The sequence below is a fragment of the Echinops telfairi genome, unplaced genomic scaffold (genome assembly GCF_000313985.2).
Source record: "Echinops telfairi isolate 266 unplaced genomic scaffold, ASM31398v2 ScPeMD7_7420;HRSCAF=8458, whole genome shotgun sequence".
NCBI classification, from domain to species: Eukaryota; Metazoa; Chordata; class Mammalia; order Afrosoricida; family Tenrecidae; genus Echinops; species Echinops telfairi.
Window position 1 is genome coordinate 28942754 of NW_022111320.1, and position 23495 is coordinate 28966248.

The 23495-nt window shown below is 38.5% G+C and overlaps 1 protein-coding gene across 6 annotated transcripts in view; it reads right to left on the minus strand.

The window, feature by feature from the left end:
* The window catches only part of RBMS3 (RNA binding motif single stranded interacting protein 3), an 889171-nt gene that overhangs the window by 485200 nt on the left and 380476 nt on the right, over positions 1–23495 (minus strand). For all 6 annotated transcript variants that reach the window (XM_045297515.1, XM_045297514.1, XM_045297513.1 and 3 more), the window contains one exon: positions 20399–20490. In XM_045297515.1, coding sequence (XP_045153450.1) covers positions 20399–20490 — 92 coding nt within the window. The remainder of the gene's footprint in view (positions 1–20398; positions 20491–23495) is intronic.

The window sequence follows — 23495 nt, forward strand, 5'->3', positions numbered from 1 at the left end:
ATCTTTGACTGGAAAGATTTCTATTTGATTTGACTAGGGACACTCAATAAACGTCATGAAAAGGTTGCCCTAACAATTAAGATTATTTTTTTAAAAGCAAGACTACATATATAGGTTAAAAGTGATAGATCTATGCATTGAAGGGCTGATCATTTTATAATACTAAGTTAAATCTCAATAAAAATGTTTTAACAAATTTTAAAAATCTGCATAAAATGCTTATCTGTAGAGGTAATGCTGAAATACTTAAGATTAACATTATATGTCTGCAGTGTGTTCTAGAGGAGAGAGATTGGAGGAGGCTGAGCCAAAACTTGAATGAAACTAGATTGAGGGTAGAATAAATGTTAAAGTTCAGTGATAGACACACTGGGATCCTTATACTCTGTTCTGATGTTACTTACTCTGCTTTTGTATACTTTAAACTTCTGTAATAAAGGTAAAATAATAGTGTACACATCTTTTTCAAGAAAGCTTATCTTTTCCTGTAAATCAACATCAAGAAAGCAACATTATAAAGGAATTACATGAAGGAATATTTATTTTTAAAATATATTCAAAACTATATAATCCTTATTAATTCCAGTTTCAATATGCTATAAGGGCTAAAGCCAGGCAAAAAATACAACAGAGCAAGATATAAACATGGATTTTTTTAAAAGTAGAGTGAAAATAAAAAATGCTAAAAATGTCTTTGTAGTAAAGATGCCTAGAGAAATATTCAAATTCCAGAAACCTGAAAATAGGCAAATATTTTTTATCATTGCCTAGAAAACACAGATTTTAAAATTAGCTACAAACTTTAAATGTACTGATGTACTATTTCAACTAATCACTATGTAAATCCTATAATAGCTAGATAAACTAAGTTAATGATATTTTGGAAATCTGCCCATTAAAGCAATTACAGTATAATAAACAGGATGCTTGCCATTTCTCAATGTATCTCAACACACTGACTCTACCGGAATATTTACATTGAGTCAAGCTCTGAAAAAAGACCATATTTCATTTCAAAAATAATTGTATTTGTTAATTTATTGTGTCTTTCACCGATTATTATGAAATAGACAACATGGTTTTTCTCTCACAGAACAGCTGTATTTCATGTGAAATATTATGGGAATTCACCTCCCCCTGATTTAAAGAAAAAGCTGGTACATAAATAGAAATTTTATGTTTTCTTCCACATACTTTTCTTCAAACTTTAGCATCTGTAACATTTGTCTGCAAGTGAGCTCTAGCAGATGAAAGAATGAATAAACAATCAGTAAAGGATGCTGGAGGAAAACTCAGAAACAGATGTGGATGTTTAACTTGGCTGTTAGCTTTTCACATGTCCATTTATGCCTGGCTGTGATTTTAGATTGTATGGCATAAAAATAGAGTCACATGTTTGAGTCATAAAATCAACCCAGGTTATTATAAGAAATTGCAGCTTCTTGTATACACTTTGTACTTTGAGAAGATAAAGAACAATTCCTATATGAGTAAAACATTCCCCTCCATGCAAGGTTATATGTGTTTTAATACTTAAAACAAGGCAGATGTACTTATAAAAGCCTTAATAGCAATAATGTTGGAGTGCCAAAGATGAGACAAAACGTCTATCAGTGCCTGTAAACCAAGCTTTGGTGCATTTGCATATGTCAAGATAGGGAACAGGTTCCCAATCACTATTTTTTTACCATCCATTCTGTGGACATCCTAAAGGAGTGCTATAACACCATTGAATGTGTCTTGAATAAACACAGGGAGCAAAAAAGGGCAATTCACTGTGATGTAATTTTTCTATAAACAATCTAGAGGTATCCAGGGTTAAAGAATCCACAAGCTCATGGCACTGATGTATGATTCAGCAATAGAAAATGCAACAGGACTCTCGCTTCCTAAGAAAGGTCAAACATTATACACTGCTTTTCATGAAAGCTGGCATGAGAGATGAAATGTAATGTGAAAATAAGTATCCAAAAAGTCTCTCCTAGTTTAGCTACATAGTTCCAAGCAGCAAAAGAAACCCATCTTGTTTCAAGTCTTCAAACCACGAAGAAGGAAGACAGCAAGAATTCTATGCAGCACACCTGTTACATCAGGCTCCTCTTGAGGTATGCGGGCACATCTGGCAACATCTGGCAACCGTTAGCAGCTGTGGTGCAGAAAGATTCCTTTGGGCCTGATCATTCAGCCATGAGAAGTTGAATTAAGGAAACCTCAGTAAAGGTTAATTCCCGCCCCCCCAACCTTCCTCCTCTGCAGAATCTGCACTGCCAAGATCCAACTGTAATAGAGATGGGCTTTTGAAATTATCACTCATTAATTGGCTGAAGCAAAATATTTCACTTCCCATTTGTACTTTCTCCATATCTGTTTTGGATGATCCAGCTTACTACCTGCATCAAATCTTCATGACAAGTTTTTTTTTTTTCCTTTTCTTATCAGTGTCTTCCAGGAATTATGCATAGTCCCTAGGAGGTTCCACAGCCCACACTACAACTTGCATCATTCACGTAAAGAGGGCCCTAGAACTTTTATGGATTTGCATTGCTTAGAATTTTGGAAAATTCAAAGGAACTCCCACAGAATTAGCCAGAATCTTACTTTGTACACTGAAGAGTACAACAGTCGGAGATGGCAATCCTGTCATATTAAACCTCTGCACATCCTTACACGGAAGCACTGACTCTTTATTATTATTTTTTTTTACAATCAGACCAATGACAATAATCAGTAAATATTTATTGTATTCTTCACATTTTTTCTTCTGCTTCAAAATGTACATTCTGTACTGGTATACCACCACTAAGTCCATAACTTATGTTCAGATTGCATTTTATAGAAGGAAAAGTAAAGGAAGATAAACAATTTACAATACTACAAACAGACCATAAATGTCACCCTTAAACCATCTGGAGCAGGAGAACTATCATCCTCTTGGCTAGCCACACAGACCAGCCATGCCTAAATTGTGGTGTCCAGGGGAAAAAGACAGAATTCAAAAGAAAATTACCCCATATCAGTAAAACACGGAAAGGAAGTCAACGTAAGACTTATTTGTGTTCTGTGAGAGGAAAAAGATCCTGGTGGCCCAGTGGGATAAGCCTTGGGTAGCTAATTGAAAGTTTGGCATTTCAAATGCACCATCAGCTCTGTGGGCAAAAGATGAGCCTGTCTGCTTTTGTGAAGATTTGCCGTCTTGGAAAATTCGTAGCAGCTCTCCTCTGTCCTGTATGGTCGTGATGAGTTAGAATCAATCACATACAGTGGGTTTTTTTGGTTTGGGGAAAAAGTAAAAAATGATCAGTAGAGGTTATATATCAAAAGATATCTGCAAGCACCCCAACATCAAATTCTAATTTTCCTTCTTGGTAAGCAAATGCCAGTCAAACTTCCTCTCCTGGCCTGGCTTACTCCTAAAAGAACACTAATTATCATTAACTACTAAGGTCCACTGAATAATCATTTTTTTAAAATTGCTGAAGATCCTAAAATATTTATTGAAAGCCATCCAGATGCTTAATCATATATGATTTTTGAACTCTAATTGGAGAAATTTTAAGTGATCAAAAAACTAATATCTGGGGCCCATTTATAAATGGTGCAAGATAATTATTGTAATGAATGCTTTTTCACTTTTCAGCACACATTTAATTTATGAGTCTCTGAAAAAAAATTAGCTTGCTTTAATTTAAGCCATTCAATAAAAATCAGATGCATCCACAATATGCAGAAACCTACAGGAGTTATGAAGGTAAATCAGGAATGGATTTTTCCTTCAAGAAGAGTATAATCATAGAATTATTTTCAAAATGGAAACATCTGATGATGGCAACATATGGACAAATATGCTTGAAACAGTTGATGTATGGAATGTTATGAGCTGGAAGAGCCCTCAATAACATGGTTTTTAAATAAAGACATACATAAAATAAAAATGGAAACATCGAAGAGGTATAAGATTGTGATATAAGAACGTGATAGAAATTCAAAGGAAAGTTGATGTTGTCGCTGCTGTTAGGGGTCATCGAATGGTTCTGACTGACAGCCACTTGATGCAGCACAGAACAGAGCCCTGCTCGCCCTGTTCCCGTGTCAGAGTGCATTGCTGCCGTCACTGTGTCCTTACAGCTCACTGAGGACCCTCCCCTCCTCCCCTCCCCCTCACTCCTTACCAAGCATGAGGCCCTTCTCCAGGGACTGCTATCTCCTGACAACCTGCCCAAAAGATGTAAGGGGGGTACGTAAAACAAAAGAAGAATATCGAAACATCTGAACAGTGAAGAACCACTAGGAACCCTGGTTACACTTAGGGCTGCTAACCATAAAGTCAGCCGTTCAGAACCTCCAACAGCTCCACGGGAGAAAAAGGAGGCTTTTTACTCCCACAAAGAGTTAGTCTGGGAAACCCACAGGGGCAGTTATACTATACCCTATAGGGTGAATATAAGTCAATATATACACACACATATACATATACACACACACAAACACACACGAGTATTTATATATTATACATTATATTATATAGTCAATATATGTAATCTCTATATATACATATACATATATGTACATATATGTACAAATGCATGTGTGTATATAGAGAGTAATTAAGGGTATGGAAATTAAGGTAGATTTAAAAATCACAATGGAGATACTACTTTCTAAAATAAGGCATCTCAGTCTTAACAGTACTGACATTTCAGATGACTCTACTCATTATTTGGAGGGGGCTGTCCTGAGCATAAGAGGAAGCTGAACTGAATCTCTGACCTCTAGGGAATAAATGCTGGTAGCACACCCTCATCCCAATGATGACCATGAACATTCTCTCCAGACTTTGCCTGCTGACTTCTTGAGTTACACTAACCCTCTACCATCTAGTATCTTCCAACTCCCAGCAGCGCTATAGGACAAAACAGGGTGTTCTGTGACTCTTCCCAAACGGAAAATCTTTATGGGAACAGACAGCCTCATCTTTTTCTGTCAGAGAAGCTGATGGGTTTGAACCATCAATTTTGTAGTTAACAGGCGTTCTTGGATTAGGGAGTGACAAAATTATCCCTGGTGGAAAAGTTTTGCTCTAATAGAATGTAAAAACATCAGGGAGTGTTTAGTAAGATTCCATCTTGTTATAAAAAGAAGCATACATTTTGCAATGCTTACTCAAAATAATTCAAACACATTAATGGCTTTGTAGTCAGATTCAAGATGGCATGCTGATACGTCACTTGGCTGTGTGAACTTGTATAAATTAAGGAAGCTTTATGAGTTTCCATTACTTCATTTTAAAAATTAGAATGAAGATAACAATCATAGCAACCCTTCATTTACCAAGCAGTCGTTTTTTACTAACTACATGCCAGGCAGACCCCAAGGCTGGATCAGGAGATGTACAATGGTGGCAGGAATAGCAATGGCCTCTGTGCTTAGGAATTTCACACATCTAGAGTGGGAGATGGACAGCAATCCGAGCGTTGACCTGCCCGAAAGTTGGTTGCTTACAACCAATTGTAGCAAAACTTCTATGAAGATGAGCAAGGTTCTGGGAGGAGCTTGGCCTACATAAATAGATGGGAGCATGGTCCAGACTGGACTGTAACTGACCCTTGAACTGGGATTCAAGGGATAAATAAAAGTTTAAATTATGAAAGGGGAGGAAGAGAAGAAGGGTGGGGAAAACTAACTAGATCAGATATGAAAGTGGAAGTATACAGCACAAGTATCAGTGAATGCCAGTGATGGAGATGCAATGGCATAACTTTCTAAATAAACTGATAGAATAATGAGCAATTTTACATGGGATTTCAGTTTCTTTCTCATGACTTAAAAGTGTTCACTGTTCCTTGGAGAGAATTCTGATCGAATTGAGACAATAGGGGTATGAGAAAACCCGGATGATGATCCAAGCAACTGTGGTTGAGTTGATTCTACCTCCCCGGTCGGAGGAGGACGGTCCCATGTGGTTTCTGTGACTGCAAACCTATTGACGTAAACCACGCATCCCTCTCCGGTCTAGTGGGCTAGCAGGTCCCCACTTTGTGGTTAGCCTTGGAGCACTTAATCACCGTATCTTCAGCAAAGGAAAAGCAAGTGACCCAGACCCTCAGTCATCAAGTTGATGCCAACTCCTAGCAACTGTATAGGACAGGGGAGATCTGCCCCCGGTGGGTTTCTGAGACTAACTCTCTAGGGGAGGAGAAAGCCTTGTTTTTCTGTCCTGGAGAGGCTGATGTTTTAGAACTGCCAACCTTGAGGGTACCAGCCCAATACGTAACCACAGCACTTCGAGGGGCACCTGTTTAATAATTTTGTTAAATAAACAGGCCTTTTGGGAGCATAGATTTCTGATGCCTTTAACATGTTGGCTCTGTGGATATACAATTTCCCACTGTATTATGAATTATGGTTCAATTCTTAAAGTAGGGGACACCAAGGATTAGTGCCCAGTCCATTTAATAAAACTCTAGTATTCAACTGTGTTAACAGTCCCTATGAGAACAGCGGGCATCAGTTAAACAAATCATTTGGCTAGGAACAGAGCGGTTACCATATGTACAAGTTCCTAATCATTATCAGCATTTAGTCAGTTTCCTGTGTCCCAGCAAAGGCTGAGGTGAGCCTTACTTGCCAAGACTGAACATTTCAGACACTCGTCCATGGGCCATTCTCTCCATCAAGATTAAATAGGATTCTCTATTTGTGGCTCCCTGTGGTTCCCAAATATCGCAAAATGCCAGTCATTTCACGTGAAGGGAAAGGCGTAAAACAAACCCGAAGTAGCTGTGTGCTAATGATGCTGCTGGCAAAACTCTTTATTAAGGTTATGGAAATATTGCCGTATACAGTGAGAGCAGTATATAATGGAATGGATCACCAAGCACATTCCATACAGCATCTAGAAATTTATTAGGGCTAGAGTGTAACCCAATTATGATTATTATTTCTTCTTCAACTACCAGTGCTACTCTTTAGCAAGTCAGGAATCTCAAGGTGAGGAAGGAACTACTGTTTCTCCTTAACTCCACTCAAGACTACTACTGTCTATATTCACCCATAAGTGATGCTGCCACCATCTCATCTCTCAGTTTGTCTATGTAGCCTTAGACATGAAAAAAAAAAAAGCCCTGAGATAGTTAAAGTTTATTGTGCCAACCTGGCCAAAAAACACATGTGGGGTTAATTTAACGGCAGAGGGATAAATGGCTCAGTGGGTCTCACCTTTCTAGTTCTCGGGTCTCTTGCTTTGTGATGGTCAGACCAGGGTGCAGCTGTCTTAGCAGCTCCCTGCTTTAGCTGGCAAGGCTCATTTCCTGCAAGACATCCCTGAGGAGAAGCCACATGGACCACCCTGATGCAGCCCTGGGTGCTGGACCAGCCATGTGGAGACCCCTGCCAGCGCTGAGATTCTTACACATTCACAGACTCAGCTTTCCTCCTGCAGTTGGCATCACAGTGTGTGTTTTGTGAGATGGAGGAGGACTTTGTGGATTGGTGTCATTAAATTCATTTACTTTTTGATATTCTTTTAGAATTTAAGAGATTATTACATATATTGGAGAAGGGGGGACTGTAGGTTAGACTGAGTTTTCTAGAGAAAAAAAACCAGGAGACACATATATGAAAGAACTTTATATCAAGACAGATATTTATATCAAGGAAGCATCCTGGCCCAGTCCACCTCAAGCCCCTGGGTCAGATGGCAGCTAGAGGAGATGGCAGCTAGAGGCCACTCCAGACTCACGCAGCTGCCAATGAAGCAGGAAGTAGAAGCCAGAATCAGAGATCACACAGGCTGGTGGGGTACAAGTCCCACAGGAGCATGGCATGGCACCGACAGGGTCACTGGGCCACCTGGACCACTGGCCAACAGAGAGATGCAGAAACCAGGGATGTAGGAAGATGAAGAGGGTCTTTAGAGAGCGAGTTCTCCACAGCATTGCTTATAAAGAGGCCACAACCCCAAGAAGTGTCTTTAGGCTGTGTCCTGATAGACACACTGGACTCGACCCACACTTATTTTCACACACAGGTGCATCAAGTTGACACAAAATCTAACATTGACAGATCCAAGCTGCATAATTACAAAGAGGTTATATACCAGGGGCCTTTGAAAAGTTCGTGAAAATGTTCCATTCTATACTAATTCCATTTTTTCACAAACTTTGTTGTGCCTCTCCCATAGCTTTATACTGATTTTTCTTACTTTTGTGGTTAAATTTGATGATTATTAGCAATAATCAGAATGATATGTACTAAGAATTATATAGTTAAAAACAGAGTATTGTTTTCAAACAGAGTATAAATTCAGTATCAAACATAACAAAAATAATCTTTATATAGTTACACGGTTTTATATATATTATATGTATCTACTGTATATGATAAATAATACACATATTTTATGCTAGGCATATTATTTCAACAGGGTGAATTCAATTGCCACAATCATTAAATTTAATTAGATTTAGCATTTGATCAAGATAGCTGAGATCATTGTTCATTTTTCTGACCATCCATTAACCAGTGTATCTCATATGTAACAAGTTTCTTCTCTGTTACATATACCCACCTAGGTGGATGTTTGTAAATAGTTTTTTTTTTTAAATCATGATGTGCTTTTTATCACAAATTAACTAACATATACTCTGGAGAATTTTAAAACATACATTCATTGGAGAAAAATCAAAATCACCAATACTTTTCAATCTATATAACCTTGTTTAGGATTGTAGTATGTGTATTTTTAGGTACTTTTCTATGTAGTTACATTTTAAAATATGGCATTATTAATTATTATTTTTACCAAATTTACTACTTAATAGTCTACCATAACTATATTTTCTCTTTAGATTTAATGTTTTAACAAATACCATTTTATTGCTGTATTTTATAGCTTTGCCAAAATTCACCAAACTACTAATCTACTTGGCTTGTTTTTGGCAAATTGATGCAATTTAAAATATCTACATTTGTAATTTGTGCTAAAATATATTTTGAATTTCATCTCTGAAATCTTTATTAACCTAGATTTTCACAGGAAAATTAAAATCCAATGATTCCAAAATTTGATGCCATTTACAGGAAATGGAAACAGAACCCATATTTTATTCCATATACAAACACAAACTGAAGATATAAGAAAGAACTATGTTTAAAACTTAAAGGTATAAAGATCTCAGTGACAAAATAGGAATAAACTTAAGGGACCTAATACATCGCATAAATTCAGTATCAAAGATAACAGAAAATATTCAAATAGCTGAAGACAAACTTACTGCATAGGTTACCCCACATTGCACCCTTTACATGCATGACCTCCTTCACTAAGAGAGAGGAAAGAGACCTCACAAACGGGGAAGGGCAAATTGTTGGCAATGACGTAGCTAACAAGGGAGTCATGTCTAAAATGTGGAGGGAATTTCCATACCTCATCAAGATGGAAAAGTAAAGTTAAAATGGACTTGAAGTCTTCCGTGACGAATAAGTTCATCTCAAACAAAAACAAAACAAAACAAAACAAAACCCCAGATGGACCACAGGAAGGCCGCCTATGTGACCTGGAGACCACGCCCACTAAGGGGCCCAGATTGCAACAAGCACTGCTCTCTCTGATTGGAATCCCAGCACAGGGTCTTGGACTGAGTGGGAGAATAAACAGAACAAAATGAAACAAACAATAATCCAATTAAAGAAAAATGACTAGACTTTGGTCTCTCAGAATCTAGGGAAACTCCTCTGGCTAAAATACCTTTCTGACCAGGGAACAGAAGCCATTCCCGGAGACTACCTCTCAGTCAAGCAGACAAAAACTCAAACCAAACTCCCTTCCATCAAGTGGGAAATGATGCTTAGTACGTACATGTAGAACTTCTGAGACTGGAAATCTTTGTGGGAGCAAACAGCCTCATTTTATTCCTCTGAATGCTTGAACTCTAGACCTTGCAATTAAGAACCCAACATCTAACACGGAGTGCCACCACGGCCCTTGCAAACCAGACCCAGATAATAAACAATAACACCTGTTAGGAATGCGTTTGTTAAAATCACCAATTATATGATACCTAACATATAACATTTGTCGGTAAAATAAACGATAACACTTGGGAGGAATATGTTTTGTAAAACAATCAATTATGTGACATCCCCAACATAGCATTTGTCCATAAGCAAAGATGAGAGGCAAGCAGATGCAGAAACTTCAAAGCAAGGGGTACAGGGCTCCAGGGCTCCAGGGCAGAATTGGAGAGAGTTCTGACCAGTGGAAATGCAACCCAGTGTGCAGGGCAGGTGATGTTCAGACTATCGAATGGGAAATTAACTTGCTCCACAATTTTTCACTTACAAAGCAATAAAATGAATCTTTTACAATTGCTAGCACAATAGTGGGATGTGATGAATCTCAAATCTGGAAAAAAAATTATTTATTTATTTACATGGCTCATTTCTTGAATATTTCTGGGACTCTGTATTGTCTGTTTAAAGTTAGGGCGGAAAGTTAAGCACTGGACTTTATTTATTTACTTTTTCCTTTATCTTTTCATATTTCCTGTGAAAACTAGGAATGGCTTTTTCAGGAACCTATGAAAGAAGAGGAAGTACAGTACACTTTCCATGACTTTTCCATTAGTAATTCAATACCTTATTTTCTAGGAGTTTAGAACATAGGCTTTTGCACATTTTATTCAGCACCACACTGCTCTCCAACTTTGTAAAATTGCATTTGATATTATATCCTTATGAAGTGATAATCTCTCACATGAGCTTCTAACTCTGACTGCTTCTGAAGTCAGATTCCCAAGGATACACGTGAGCTTATTGGCACCTCAAGGAACGTGTCAGTCTTCTCAAAGGTGAATTACATTTTGAATGCTAATGATTTCAGTAATGTCTATTGCCTTACCAGCAATTTACCTTTGAATTAGAAAATATCTTTATGTAAAATTCATTTTGCAGCGGGCTTATCAAGTCGCTCAGTTCAGTTGCCTTAGAGGTGAACACAAGGGAAGACAGTCTGTTTGATACATGAACATGAGTCCCACTGAATCTGTACAGCTAAAAATCATTCGTCAGCACGAGCAAAGGACCCTTTGGCATGGCTTCAACTAAACTGTATTTCCTTATAGAAAGACACAATTGGCTATGTCACTCTCCCATTGATATATTTTTAAGCAACCAATAGACAAAAGAAGCCCGAATTTGTTTGGGTTTTTGCTACTTTTATTTTGAAAGTGACTATGTTCTTTATGTTTAGAATATTTCATAAATATGGAAAAGGGGTAAAGGTGCTTACAAAGGGAGGGACGTCAGTTCCCTCTGATCTTTCCAACAGGTCCCAAGCTCGATGGTTTGAGTGAATAATTCAAAACCCCAAAACTACACTCACTGCCTTCACCTCGATTCTAACTCACAGCAACCCGGCAAGGTAGAGTAGAACGTTTCCTGTGGGGTTCGTAGACTAAATCTTTCAAGGAGTAGAAAGAGCCATCTTTCTCCCTCAAAGCAGTAACAAAACCAAACTCACTGCCATTGAGTAGATGCCGACTTACAGCAACTCAACGCGACCAGATCGAACTGCCTCGGTGAGTTTCCAAGACGGACTCTTTACCTGAGTAGAAGGCTCCACTTTCTCCACAAGAGCTGCTGATGGTTTCGAAGTGCTTGCAGTTAGCAGCCTGACTTGTTACCACTGCACTATCAGGCTCCTTCAGAGTGGTGAGTATCAGGGAAAAAAGGGTATCTTGGAATTGCTGGTGAAAAAGAATCATGTTGAGAGTGGGCCTAACTCATTCACAGCATTCACACATCTGTTGTTTTCCTTGGCATTGTAATGCTTTTGCCAATAGCTGCCACAGGGTTTAAGTGAGGCAGATCATAATGCAGTAAATATACCAAAACCAGAGATGACAGTGGCCTGGGTTGTTAGTGGCAATCTGTTGTTACTAGGTATGGCTATTATTGTTAAATAATGCTGGACTCTATTTTTAAGAAAGAGGCAGACATATGAGGGAGCAGTATGACATCTTTGTATTTATTGGGTAAAAGCATGAACAAAATCATGATAACTTATTATAATTAAACATCTTTTAGTCTAACTATAGACTCGTTTGTATACATGTATGGCATATATGAAATTATATACACATTGTATTTAAAGTTTCTAAATTTTAAGCAAGGTTTGTCTTAATTTCCAAATCCCTGACATGCGAACGTGTCTAAAAAACCCCCAAATACCCATCCTTATGTATCATCTCTACTCCTTCCTCCACAATTAGTCCGAATTAGCCACTGAACCACTGTCTGTGCACTCACGAATTCTGTCTTCCGGGTAAGAAGTGTGGATGATGAGTGAAAAGGAGTATCCCTGGGCAAATTAAGATATAGGTTGAAATGGTTTATCAAATCTCAAACACACTGCAATATAGTCAACATTGATCATTCCTATTCATTCCTTCCACAAAGAGTCATTAAATTCCTACTCTGTAAATCACGTATCACAACAGATTCAATGGTCTCCAGTATTAATAATTTTGTCCAATATGTTCTTTACCACTACATCTCAAATAGCCAAGTGCCACTAAAAAGACCAGAGAGTGGCATTAGCAGGCTCGGGGATGTTTCTGGAAAGAAAACTGCTTTAGAACCAAATAGACTTGGGTTCAAATTTACACTTCACCATTGACTATTTTGGTCAACTTCGGTCAACAGGACCATGCCCTGTTCCCAAAGTATTAGAATTTGGGTGATGATACTTGCTTTAGAGATTCTAGCAATGATAAATAAGGTAATGGTTTTGAAAGCATCTCTTTTATCACGTGCATCTTCGTTTCTGCTTCTTTCCATCCTTTATAATAGATACAATTAACCACCTTAGAGAGTCATACTGCATGCCAGTGGTGAAAGCAGAAAGAGCACGGGAGTGACTCCACTGGGTTTTCCCTGTATTGAAACATATATAGGTTTCCCTGTATTGAAACATGACACCATTAAGCATACTGTATATAAGGATTCTAGCACTCCATTTCCCAGTCATTTTCTCTATGCGACAAGGCAAAATATGAGGCAGAAGACAATGATGTTGGTTAGGAATAGGAATGGGTGACCCTTTGCTTTTCTTTGCACTTTCATATGGGAGCATAGTAATGTAAAAGGACTATTCCATCTCTTTGATTCTCAAAAGGGAGGCAATGGATTTGTATCATACTTTGTATCATAATTTGTTGCATAATCTTGTTATGGACGTTAACACTTGCTCCACTCCCCAAGTACACTACGACAGCCTTTCCAGTGAAAACAGCAGATAGGTAGATGGCTTTAATAGACTTGTCTGCTGACCTTACAGTTGAAACATGCAAGATATTAGTGAATGGAAAAGCAAATGCAAATGAGTGAATGCTTCCTAGTGACCTAATTCGGGTAGCTATCAATGAACTTTTTACTGCAGAGTCTGTGGGAACCTTCACTGATGGTGGACTTGAGAACAAACCCTCGGCCAGTATGGGTCATGTCCTCCAGTCCTTCGCATTAGCATTTACAGATGGCCATCCTCCAGACTCTGGTGATAAGCATGTCGTCCTCCTCCAGAGAGGGGCCCAGACAACTGTGAGGGTGACTTGGGACGGGGCAGTGTACATCGGGTCGCTCTGAGTTAGAACGGACTCTAAGGCACCGGACAACCAAGCATAGAGAGGCCATGGCTCTCCCACCCTGCTTACAATGACTAAAACCAATTTTGGCATATCCTATTAGAGGAGTGGTTTCCCACCAATCTCAGCCGTATTTTCCTAATAGAGGCCTCCGGGTGACTTAACTGAGAGTTTTGTTTTATTTTGATTTTTTTTTTAACCTGCTTCCTAGTCTTTTGCAATTGATTCAGAATCTACATTGAGTAAAGACATTATTTTAACTTTGTCTCTTTACCCCAGAACAATCATGCATGAAGAAATGTTCCTTTACAATTGAAGGGCTTCTGCAATGATGTCTGTGCATTACGATTTCTCAACAGTATATTGATAAATGAGTTATTGATTGAGGTCATTCTGTAGATACATTCTTTTTAGAAGGGCAGGAGAAAAGGTTGATGTTTCTTACACATTGAAGAGAACTTGTAATTCCAGCATATTCTGAAGTAACAAATTGCTTGGTTGACTAGTAAATACCCCAGTTTAGGTCACTAAAACTCTTTTGTTAAAAAAACCAAAACTCTTTTGTTCAATTTCAACTTCTAGGAAAGCAGTGATTCTACTAGGGTACATAACCACCATTTCCGCTAAAAGTCAACAGTTGAATCCTGGAGGAACATGGGCTAGCACCCACAGAAAGATTATGCAAATCACTTAGTCCGAAGCAAAGACAAATATTTAGTTTCACAGGAGTCTGCTTCAAATTTTCAAACAAGTAACACATAGGATTAAGATCAATACAGACAATTTCAATATTAGGTTTTGAGTCCCTGAATTCAGCACAAGGATTAGGAAATAAATTGATCTAAGGGAATATAGCCAACAAAGTGGACATTCACAAATAATTCACATATATGTAAAAGGCAAATCACTGAATATTTATTTTACTGACAACTTCGAATATTTAAAACGGGGGGTGGGGGGGATAATATTTGGTGAATATTTGTTAAACCCTTTTCTTATTGAAAATATGTTCCACAGGAACTTGTGAGCCAAATCTGAAATATTTACTTTAAGAAATAGAGCAAGGTTTTCATTACATGATATCAGCTATCCAAGAGTAATGGACTATGTCACACCCAGCATTAAGCTGCCACTCATTGAAATCACAGTTATTTAAAAGGCATTCCACAGTAATGACACAGGTTATCTTGCCGTCTATCCACATTCACTAGTTCAACAGAACTACATAATTTGAAGATGTAAAATATTGGAGAAGAAACACTTATTGGCTCCACAGGAACTCAGTGCATATAAGAGACGCCTGATTTGAATCCAAAAAAGTTCCACGAAAACTAATGGGTGAAGATGATTGTGTACATCCAACTTTTGGAGTTTTTCAGCAAAAGGCATAGGGCAGAGAAAACCAATGTCAAACATACATATGTTTCCTCTACTGAATTGCTATAGAATATATTCATAATTATTAATAAAAATCTATAATTTCTTGAAGCAAATACATTACATACTTTTTTCCCATTAATTTTCTTCTGGTCTCCGCTCAAGTGTCATCTCACTAAAGAGGCTTCTCTGACGGCCCTACCTGCATTGAACCCTCCACCACCACGTCCATCTCTCGCCTATTTCGTCTCCGTATCCTGCTCGGTTTGTCTTCCTGTCACTTTATGTCGCACAATATGTCAGCTATCTGGCGTTAAAGAGAATCTGATATTCATAAGACTTTTTCGGATCCATTGCTATGTCTTCAGCATCTGGAACAATCCTTGTGCACAGTAGGTGTTCCAGAAAAATGTGCTGAGAAACTAGGATTTTAAAAAATCATAATCTTTGCCTCGATTCTAGATTATGATTCCTGGTATCCCCTTGGGGGGAGAGGGTGGAATTGGGATGTACGCAAGTTATAACATATGGGTTTTTATGATTCCTTGTTCTTGTTTTAAAAAAGAAGACGACATGAACGTTTTGTGGGTTATTAGTACATCCAAAAAGCACCTACCCTATCATTATATAATATAATGCTTGGTTTTCAGACTTAACTTCAGGGTTCTACAACTCCTTAAATCCCTACTCAAATTACCTATCTCTTCTTCTCTCACTTTAGCGTTTTTGAGAAACTTTCTTTTTTAGCTGGTTTGGTTTACCAACAGGCTCTACCCAGTGTGATGAACTATACATAGTAAATAGCCTATTTATTCTTCTACACATAGAAAACATAATAGCAGAAACTTCTAATGTTTCCTTAGAGCTGAGTAATGTGACTGTTTTATCATCGCATGTAGCCTCTCACTGAGAAGAAAAGATAATGAGCTACTGAGACTAATAGTTGCAGTTAAAAAGAAAGAGAGAAAGAAAAGGCTGCTCTATAGAAATAGCTCTGCCTTCACGAACTATAATTCTCCCACTGGCATGCAATTCCAGTTCCACTGAGCTGAGCTTCATAAAGGAATTTAATACTATGCATATAAGGTATTTGAATGTAGTTCATGTATTTCCTCATATGCTCACCGAATTTGGACTCACAGCATTTTTATCGTCTCAGATCTCAGCCCACAAGAATTGGTCCCTTGTTTTCCATTTCCCAACGGGTCTTATCAGCAAGGTGATTGATTTATGAAAACAATCCTTTCTCTGGTTCCAATCTGACTCTTAGTCCTGGTTGATATGATTTTTCTGACATTATCCCTGTCAAAATGCTTCACATAATAACCTGAGATGCATGGTCCCTTTTGTGAGTCGTTAAATTTGACTCACTCTACTTGGATCCCACAGTGGTTTGAATCACTTTGAGGAATTGGAAAGGGAGGCATGATTGTGGACATGAAGACACTTTATCCGGGGACCTGGGGAGGGGGACATTCCCTCTCTGTGGAAGTTTTAGTTAGAAAGTGAGGAACTGTATTTACTCATGTGGAGGACCAGAGAGCAGATAAGAAAGTAGCCAGCAACGTGTGAGAAGGAACTTGGATTATGTATTTGACAGGAAATAACAGCACTAGTCAATATTCAATAAATAGGAGTAGGCAACTAATAATCAACACTATTCAATAAATAGGAGTGGGCAACTTCAAAATCTCCAAAGTCCACACACACACACACACACACACACACACACACACACACGGTTACAAATTCCTTAAGTGGAATCTTGATGAGGCCCTGAGGAATAACGGGCAAGATCCCTCTCTAAGTCAGATCCAGGATATGTACGGGTGGTTACCTAAGGATCACAATGCACTAACCAAACCAGAGATCTATTTCTGCCCGTCTGGACTTCCAATGTGCTCCAGAAATATTATCTCTGCCGCACACCACCTTTTCCTTTCCTAAATAGTACTATTCCTTTAAATGCACGTATCTTGATACTTCTTTATTATGTTGTATTATTATGTCACATATGTCCCTAAAATGAATACCTCCACCATTCCCATCCCTGTTCTATTTCTTGTCCATAGCCTGTTCTGTCTGTCTTCGAGTCACTCTCTACCGCACATTCTATCTGTCTTTGGGTACATAAAAACAAACAAAACACTCACTCACTGCCGCTGAGGCCATGTCGACGTGCACTGAACCCGTGGGGCAGGGGAGAACGGCCCCTGGGTATTGCTATGCTGCTGAGAGCTATGTCACTGAAATTTCAATTTCTGCAACACACAAAGCACCGGGGAGGACAAACTGACGGAGAAGTGGTGGCTATTATCACATATATATGATTCATTAAGTATGTCAAAGTTATTTTAAAAACTTAGAGCCAGTGTCACAGAGCCAGGTAGAACCAGAGCCTAGGTTAGGCCTGGTTTATCTTCTTCTGACATATACTCACAGCGACCCCCTACCCCTCACCCCTGTGGGTGTCCAAGGCGGTAACTGCGTAACGGAGTAGAAAGCTCTGTCCAGCTCCCATGGGGCGCTGGTGGTTTAACCTGCTGATCGTGCGATCACAGCTCACCTCATAACCACTAGACCCCCAGGGCTCCAACTTCTGTCCTTGACCACGACATATTCCTAAAGTATTCCAAACCTGCGCTCATGAGTGAAACATATTCATTGATCCCTAAAAAGCTTTTTGGCAGAACAGCAAGTATATAGAAAATGTTTGTCTGTGTTAAGGGTTATTCATTATTAATCAATTACCACTTACTGAATAATGTATTGTTGAATTCCCCTGAGTTGACAAACCATTTGAATTTTTCATATGCATAGATAGGCACCAGTTAGCTCGACAAAGGGCATGCTCTTGAAATGTGTGTGTTCACTGCAGGTTGCTATCAGCACTCAGTTATTTGTAGCACTTGTGCCTTAAACGTCCAGTGTCATTAAAATGTGGTGCCATAACCCACATAGTAGGATGTTGATAAAAATGAGGCTGTAGGAGGTGATTCACTAGATACCTAAATGGCCAAAAATACAGGGCTACTCTCACACACCCTGCAGACTTCAGGTTTATATGATAATAAATAACAGTTATCACCAGGACAAAGGGAAAAATGTCATGCAATCCAATTGCTCAGTCAGAAATCTGCTAATACAGGTGGTGAAGCTTCTTCTATTTCCTTGTCACAAGGAAGCTATTTATTTGCTTCTAGGTAGTGAAAGTACAGTGTCATTTAGTGCTGAAAGTTTTCCAGTGGCAGATGTGATGAACCCACAGCTCTGAGTTTTAGATTCAAAGTTTGTGAGAAAAGGGAGAAAGTGTTATTTTACCAACAGCTGGACTGATAAAGATAAACTCTTTTTGTAATTGTATAAATAAAATAAAGGTCTTGAAACATTTCAATATGATTCGCCTTACTGTATATCTAGGGTAGGTGCCAAGGGCAAAAATATAGTCTGAAATGATTATTCATTATAGTAAGGCATTTGAAATATTTTCCTTTTCACAGCTTCCTGAATAGGTGAGTTATTGTGCGTGTGTGTGTAAACACCAACATTGGGGAATATTTGAGTTAGAAGAGCTTTTGGACATTATATTCAATATTCCTATGTTACTGTCATCTAGCCATTTCCAAGTTTGGGAGCTTTGCTAAGAGAGAAGGCCAAAGATATTCCAATCACATCTCTTAAATTAAGTGTTTTATCAATACATGTTGACTTTTCAATTCATATGAAAGTTTTAAGTTTTGAATATGCCTAACAACTATATTTTATCACTTCCCCATGGATATGAAAGTCATTCTTTAATAAACATGCCACTTAATCCTTTCCAAGCAATTTTTTAAACCAATGCTGTAAGATATGTAATTATTTTATTAATTAAAAATATTAACTTCATCAATGTGAGTTCTTGACCAAATTGAATGCTCTCAGGCATACTCTTGATGAGGAAGGCTGATGGTGCAGCTGAAGGAATTCAAATTCTAATTTATTACATCTTGATAAGCAATCAATGTGTCATAAAGGGCAATGGGTCCACCAAAGTAATCTATACAGGAAGTGATCCACCGCACAAGGGTAACAGATATGGGCAATACTAGGCTTCTCTAAGACAACGAAGTTTGTGGCAAAAACAAAATATCCCACTTCCAGTTATCTGAAGCTGATATTGTAAAATGTTCACAGAGAACATTAGTGATTACGCCAAAAATCCAAATGACGAATATATTTGACAACATCATCACTTACTCAAATGGATCATTCAGGTATTATCGGACTAGCAATGGATAGTTTTATAAAGTAACAGCACATAAATGTATTAGAGCAGGACTTCAAGATGTGCTGGCTATTTTACACAAAATTAATAGAAGAGAATATTGTAAAATAAATTGCAGGTTAATAAACCTCAAAGAGCCATTGTTTCAAAGCAAACATCTTTAAAACAAACACACATGTATTCTAATGGTTTTGGCCTTCTAAAAATATGTCTATAGTAATTTACACAGATACTGAAAAGATAACCAGTGAACCTTTTACCTAAGGCCTCATAATAATTGCATCTTACATAATTATAGTTTGTCCTAATATGTATGCCTAACACAATTACAGTAAAACACCCAAACCAGGAATTTGATATTGGCAGAATGTGTCTATATAGATCTTTGTCATTTTATTATAGGTATCGATTCCTGTAACCCATAGGACAAAAGAGAAACATTATAAATTAGTTTATTCATTTTCTTATATGTAAAGATGCATTATACTTTCAGATAAGAGTTCTAGACTACATCACCAGCTACTAAATCGACCTCAAATATTCTCTTAATATTTTCCCCCAAATGTTTGAAAAAGAGACATTTCCTCTGCACTGAAAGTATGACTTTCTAGGAAACACTAAATATTAAAACCAAATTAGAATTCTAGCAATATAGACAAGGCACACGAAGGGGAACCTCTTGTTCCCACACAGATAAAATAGTCCCATCACACAACCATTAGATCTCACCTACATGAGAGTGAGCCTTGTGGTTCTGGTACCATGCACGAGAGACAACTCGGACCCACCTTTACCTGGTGACAATCCTACATACACCTGTAGACACCCAGAGACAAACAACGGACACTCCATTTTCAGGAAAAAATCGTTTCCAAGTGCCCTACAGTACTAAACAGGTTAGCATGACTAGAGACTAAATTAGTAAGCACACTAGGAAACAATGGAATCGAGCAGCTAGAGTAAGCCTCTTTTGAGATTTCCTTTTCCTACCTAACAAGCATGTATTGTCCACATTGTTGCAAACTCCAATTCTGAGTCACCTTATAGCAAAGGAAACATATTTGATACCAAGAGGAAGTAAAAGGCACTAACAGAATCCAAACATCTGTCTTACCTTGGCCATCTGTGCCTGCACCCCATTGGCCTTGAGAGATGCTACTGCTTTCTGGGCGGCTGCAGGACTGTCGAAATCTACAAACCCGTAACCTGTGAAAACACAAAGCCCCTTGTTAGTGTTCTTGAAAAGCTGCATTGTTATCAGGTCGATGAAATGGGTGCTTGTCGTCACCCTTGAATTTATTTCCTCTGACAGATGTCCCGGGTTGAACGTAAAATTTCTCAAAGCAATGTTCTTTAACATTTTAGAAGTTTCTGGAGTATCTACATATAAACTAGTTAGTCTCTTATCTGCTAGAAGTTGGTTTGGAGACTGTCCCCTAAGGTCCCCAAATAAGACATTTCTTCGGAAATTTTTGATAAATGTGCATTATAAATTATTACTTTCTGCCATCTGATTCACATGAATTTGGAAAATGATAGCACACTCTTTACCCACGTGCTTCTTTCTTCAGGGAATTTTCTGTAAGAGGGAGGAGCCTGAATTTCCTGGAAAAAACCCCATCTATCTCTAATGTGAATGATCAAAGGGAAAAAAGATGATAAAAGACATAGTGTGACTTGCAAAGAGTTATCAGCAGCAACTGCAACCGAGTCTGATGCAGTTGTCCAGTGAATTCCTGACGACTGCAAGAATGACAACAGGCTGGGAGAGTGAGGAAAGAGCTCCAACCCACTCCCAAGTTCAAACGGAACCTTGTCTATATGAGTGACCACATCTCACATAAACCATGTTGACGCTTAAGTGATCTGTGGTCAAGAAGGACTACCCAGATGAATCTGAGAGCTTCTTTTAAAAACAGGAGACAAATACCACGATCACTCATTTGTCATTACGGAGCAGTCTGCAAAGGGCCGAAGGACTGCCTATATTATTCTCCGCCTAGGTGCCTTTGTTCGATGCAAGCACATGGCAAGGTCAAAGGGACAGCTAACATCCAGCCAACGAAAAAGGCAATTTGCATGCTCTTCAATGTAGCGGATATGAGTCCAGGGTTTGGTCAAATTCCATGATCGATTGCCAAGATGATTTCAGAATAAAAATCCACAAGCATGCACTGAGGGTAGCTCTGTTAGGCACACCTAAGGGTCCACCAGGTATATCCTGTGCCTTTTGGCACTTGGAACTTACAGTGTTGCCCCACAGTCTCATATTTCTCAAACAATTTAAAGTTTTGAGGTAAGCAACTGAAACAAACTTACCAAACATTTACGCTAACTACTCACGCCACACACACACACACACACACACACACACACACACACACACGCCAAGAAAATTCAATTACCAAGTTCTTTCTTTTAATTAACTTTTTAATTTTCTCCCCTCAAATTCAGTCATCTTTTCCTCCTTCCCAGCATGCTATCTGAAAATGAACTTGTTACACAGCAGTGCACCACAAAATGCTCTTGAAAAGCAGGGCCGAGAAACTGGTAAGTTTATCCTTCTAATCCAAAAGGAGGCTTGCTTTGTAAGTAGTGCTAGTTCTCTTAACAAAATTCTTACTGTGTAGGTCACATGAGCCTTCCTACTACAATGAGCAAGATTGAATAAATATATAAAGAAAGAAAGAAAGAAGAAAAAAATCAAATAAGTCAAGGAATGGTGTTAGGGGGAGGGAAAATCAAAATCTTAACTTATACATTACTTCCTATATGCCAGTTACTGTACTAGGAGATTTATACATGGGTTCCTGGTATGTTTATAACCTCACGTGCTAGCTATCAATTGCATGTCCATTGTACAGAAGAGGAAACTGAGGCTCAAGTGAGGTGACGTAACTGGCCTAATACCAAAGGCTAGTTGACTGACAGCTCCAGGAAATGAAGTCGAGTAGGCCAAATGCTCACCAGAGAGAGAATAAAAATCTTGACAATTTCTTGGCTTTTGATTTAGGCAAAGGGATTAAGTAATCTCGGGAACAAAAGAGTCAATCTGTTATTCAGGCAGAACTGCTATTATAGTAGTTGCTGGGTTCTTAGTACAACTTGCCACGTGAGGTATGATGGGCCACCCTACACGTCATGCTTTCGCCAGTCTGGCTCATCCACCCATCGGCTCCCTGCTCCATTCAACAGCAGATTTCTGCATACTGTGTGCCATCAACTCGGCGCTATCCTCTACTCACGGCAACGCCACAGGACAGATCCCAATATCCCTGTAGGGTTTCCCAGGCTGTACATCTTTACAGACGCAAACTGCCTCATCTTCCTCCCACAAAGCACTTTGTGAGTTTGAACTTCCAACTTCTTGTTTAGCAGCCAAGGACTTAACCTCATCGCCACTGGAGTTCCTTAGAACTGGGGTAGTGGTGAACAATACAGTTCCAGTCAATGTGTAAGGTCAACATTAGCCAAACAATCATATAAGTGATCTATAACTACCAAATGACATACTTTCTTTGAAAGAAAGGAAAGAATATCACATCCAACTATTCAGTGTTCATTATTGAATTTTTAAGAAAAAGTGACAGAACATGCTCTGCTTAAAGTTATATTTTATTTTAAAGATGACTCCAGTTGGCTTTTCTGTGTGGAGAATGAATTGTTTGCTATGAGGGTTAAAAGAGTGAGACTAGAATAAGAAACAAATTAGAAGCTATTTCAGCAACCCACAAAATGGCAACTGACATAGAAATGGAGGCTTTCAGAGTTATTTTGGAGACAGAACAAACAGAATGCAGGGAGGTGTAGATGGGATTGTTACTGTTGTGTTGGCGTGTGGATGGAGATAAAATGTACTGAAATGAGGGGCAGAAAATCAAAATTTCAATGTTTGACATACTGAGCGAGAAACACCGCGAGGCACGTGTGTAGAAATGATTGGAAGCAGCTGGATCTATTAGGTGGACTCTCACTGAGGTGGATGGGATGGGAAATATAAATCGGAAGGTCAACATCACAAAGAAAATATTTACAGAGGTGGATGTAAATGGAAATGCCCAGAGTAAAGAAATGTAAAAAGTGATCCTGGTTTAGAGTGGGAACAATTTAGGCACTTGGGTGTCAGGTAAATTGAAGGTGAAGGAAGCTGAAGGAGAGTGGGAAAGGAAGAGGAAATACAACAGGAAGAGGAGGTCTCCGAGGTCAAGGGA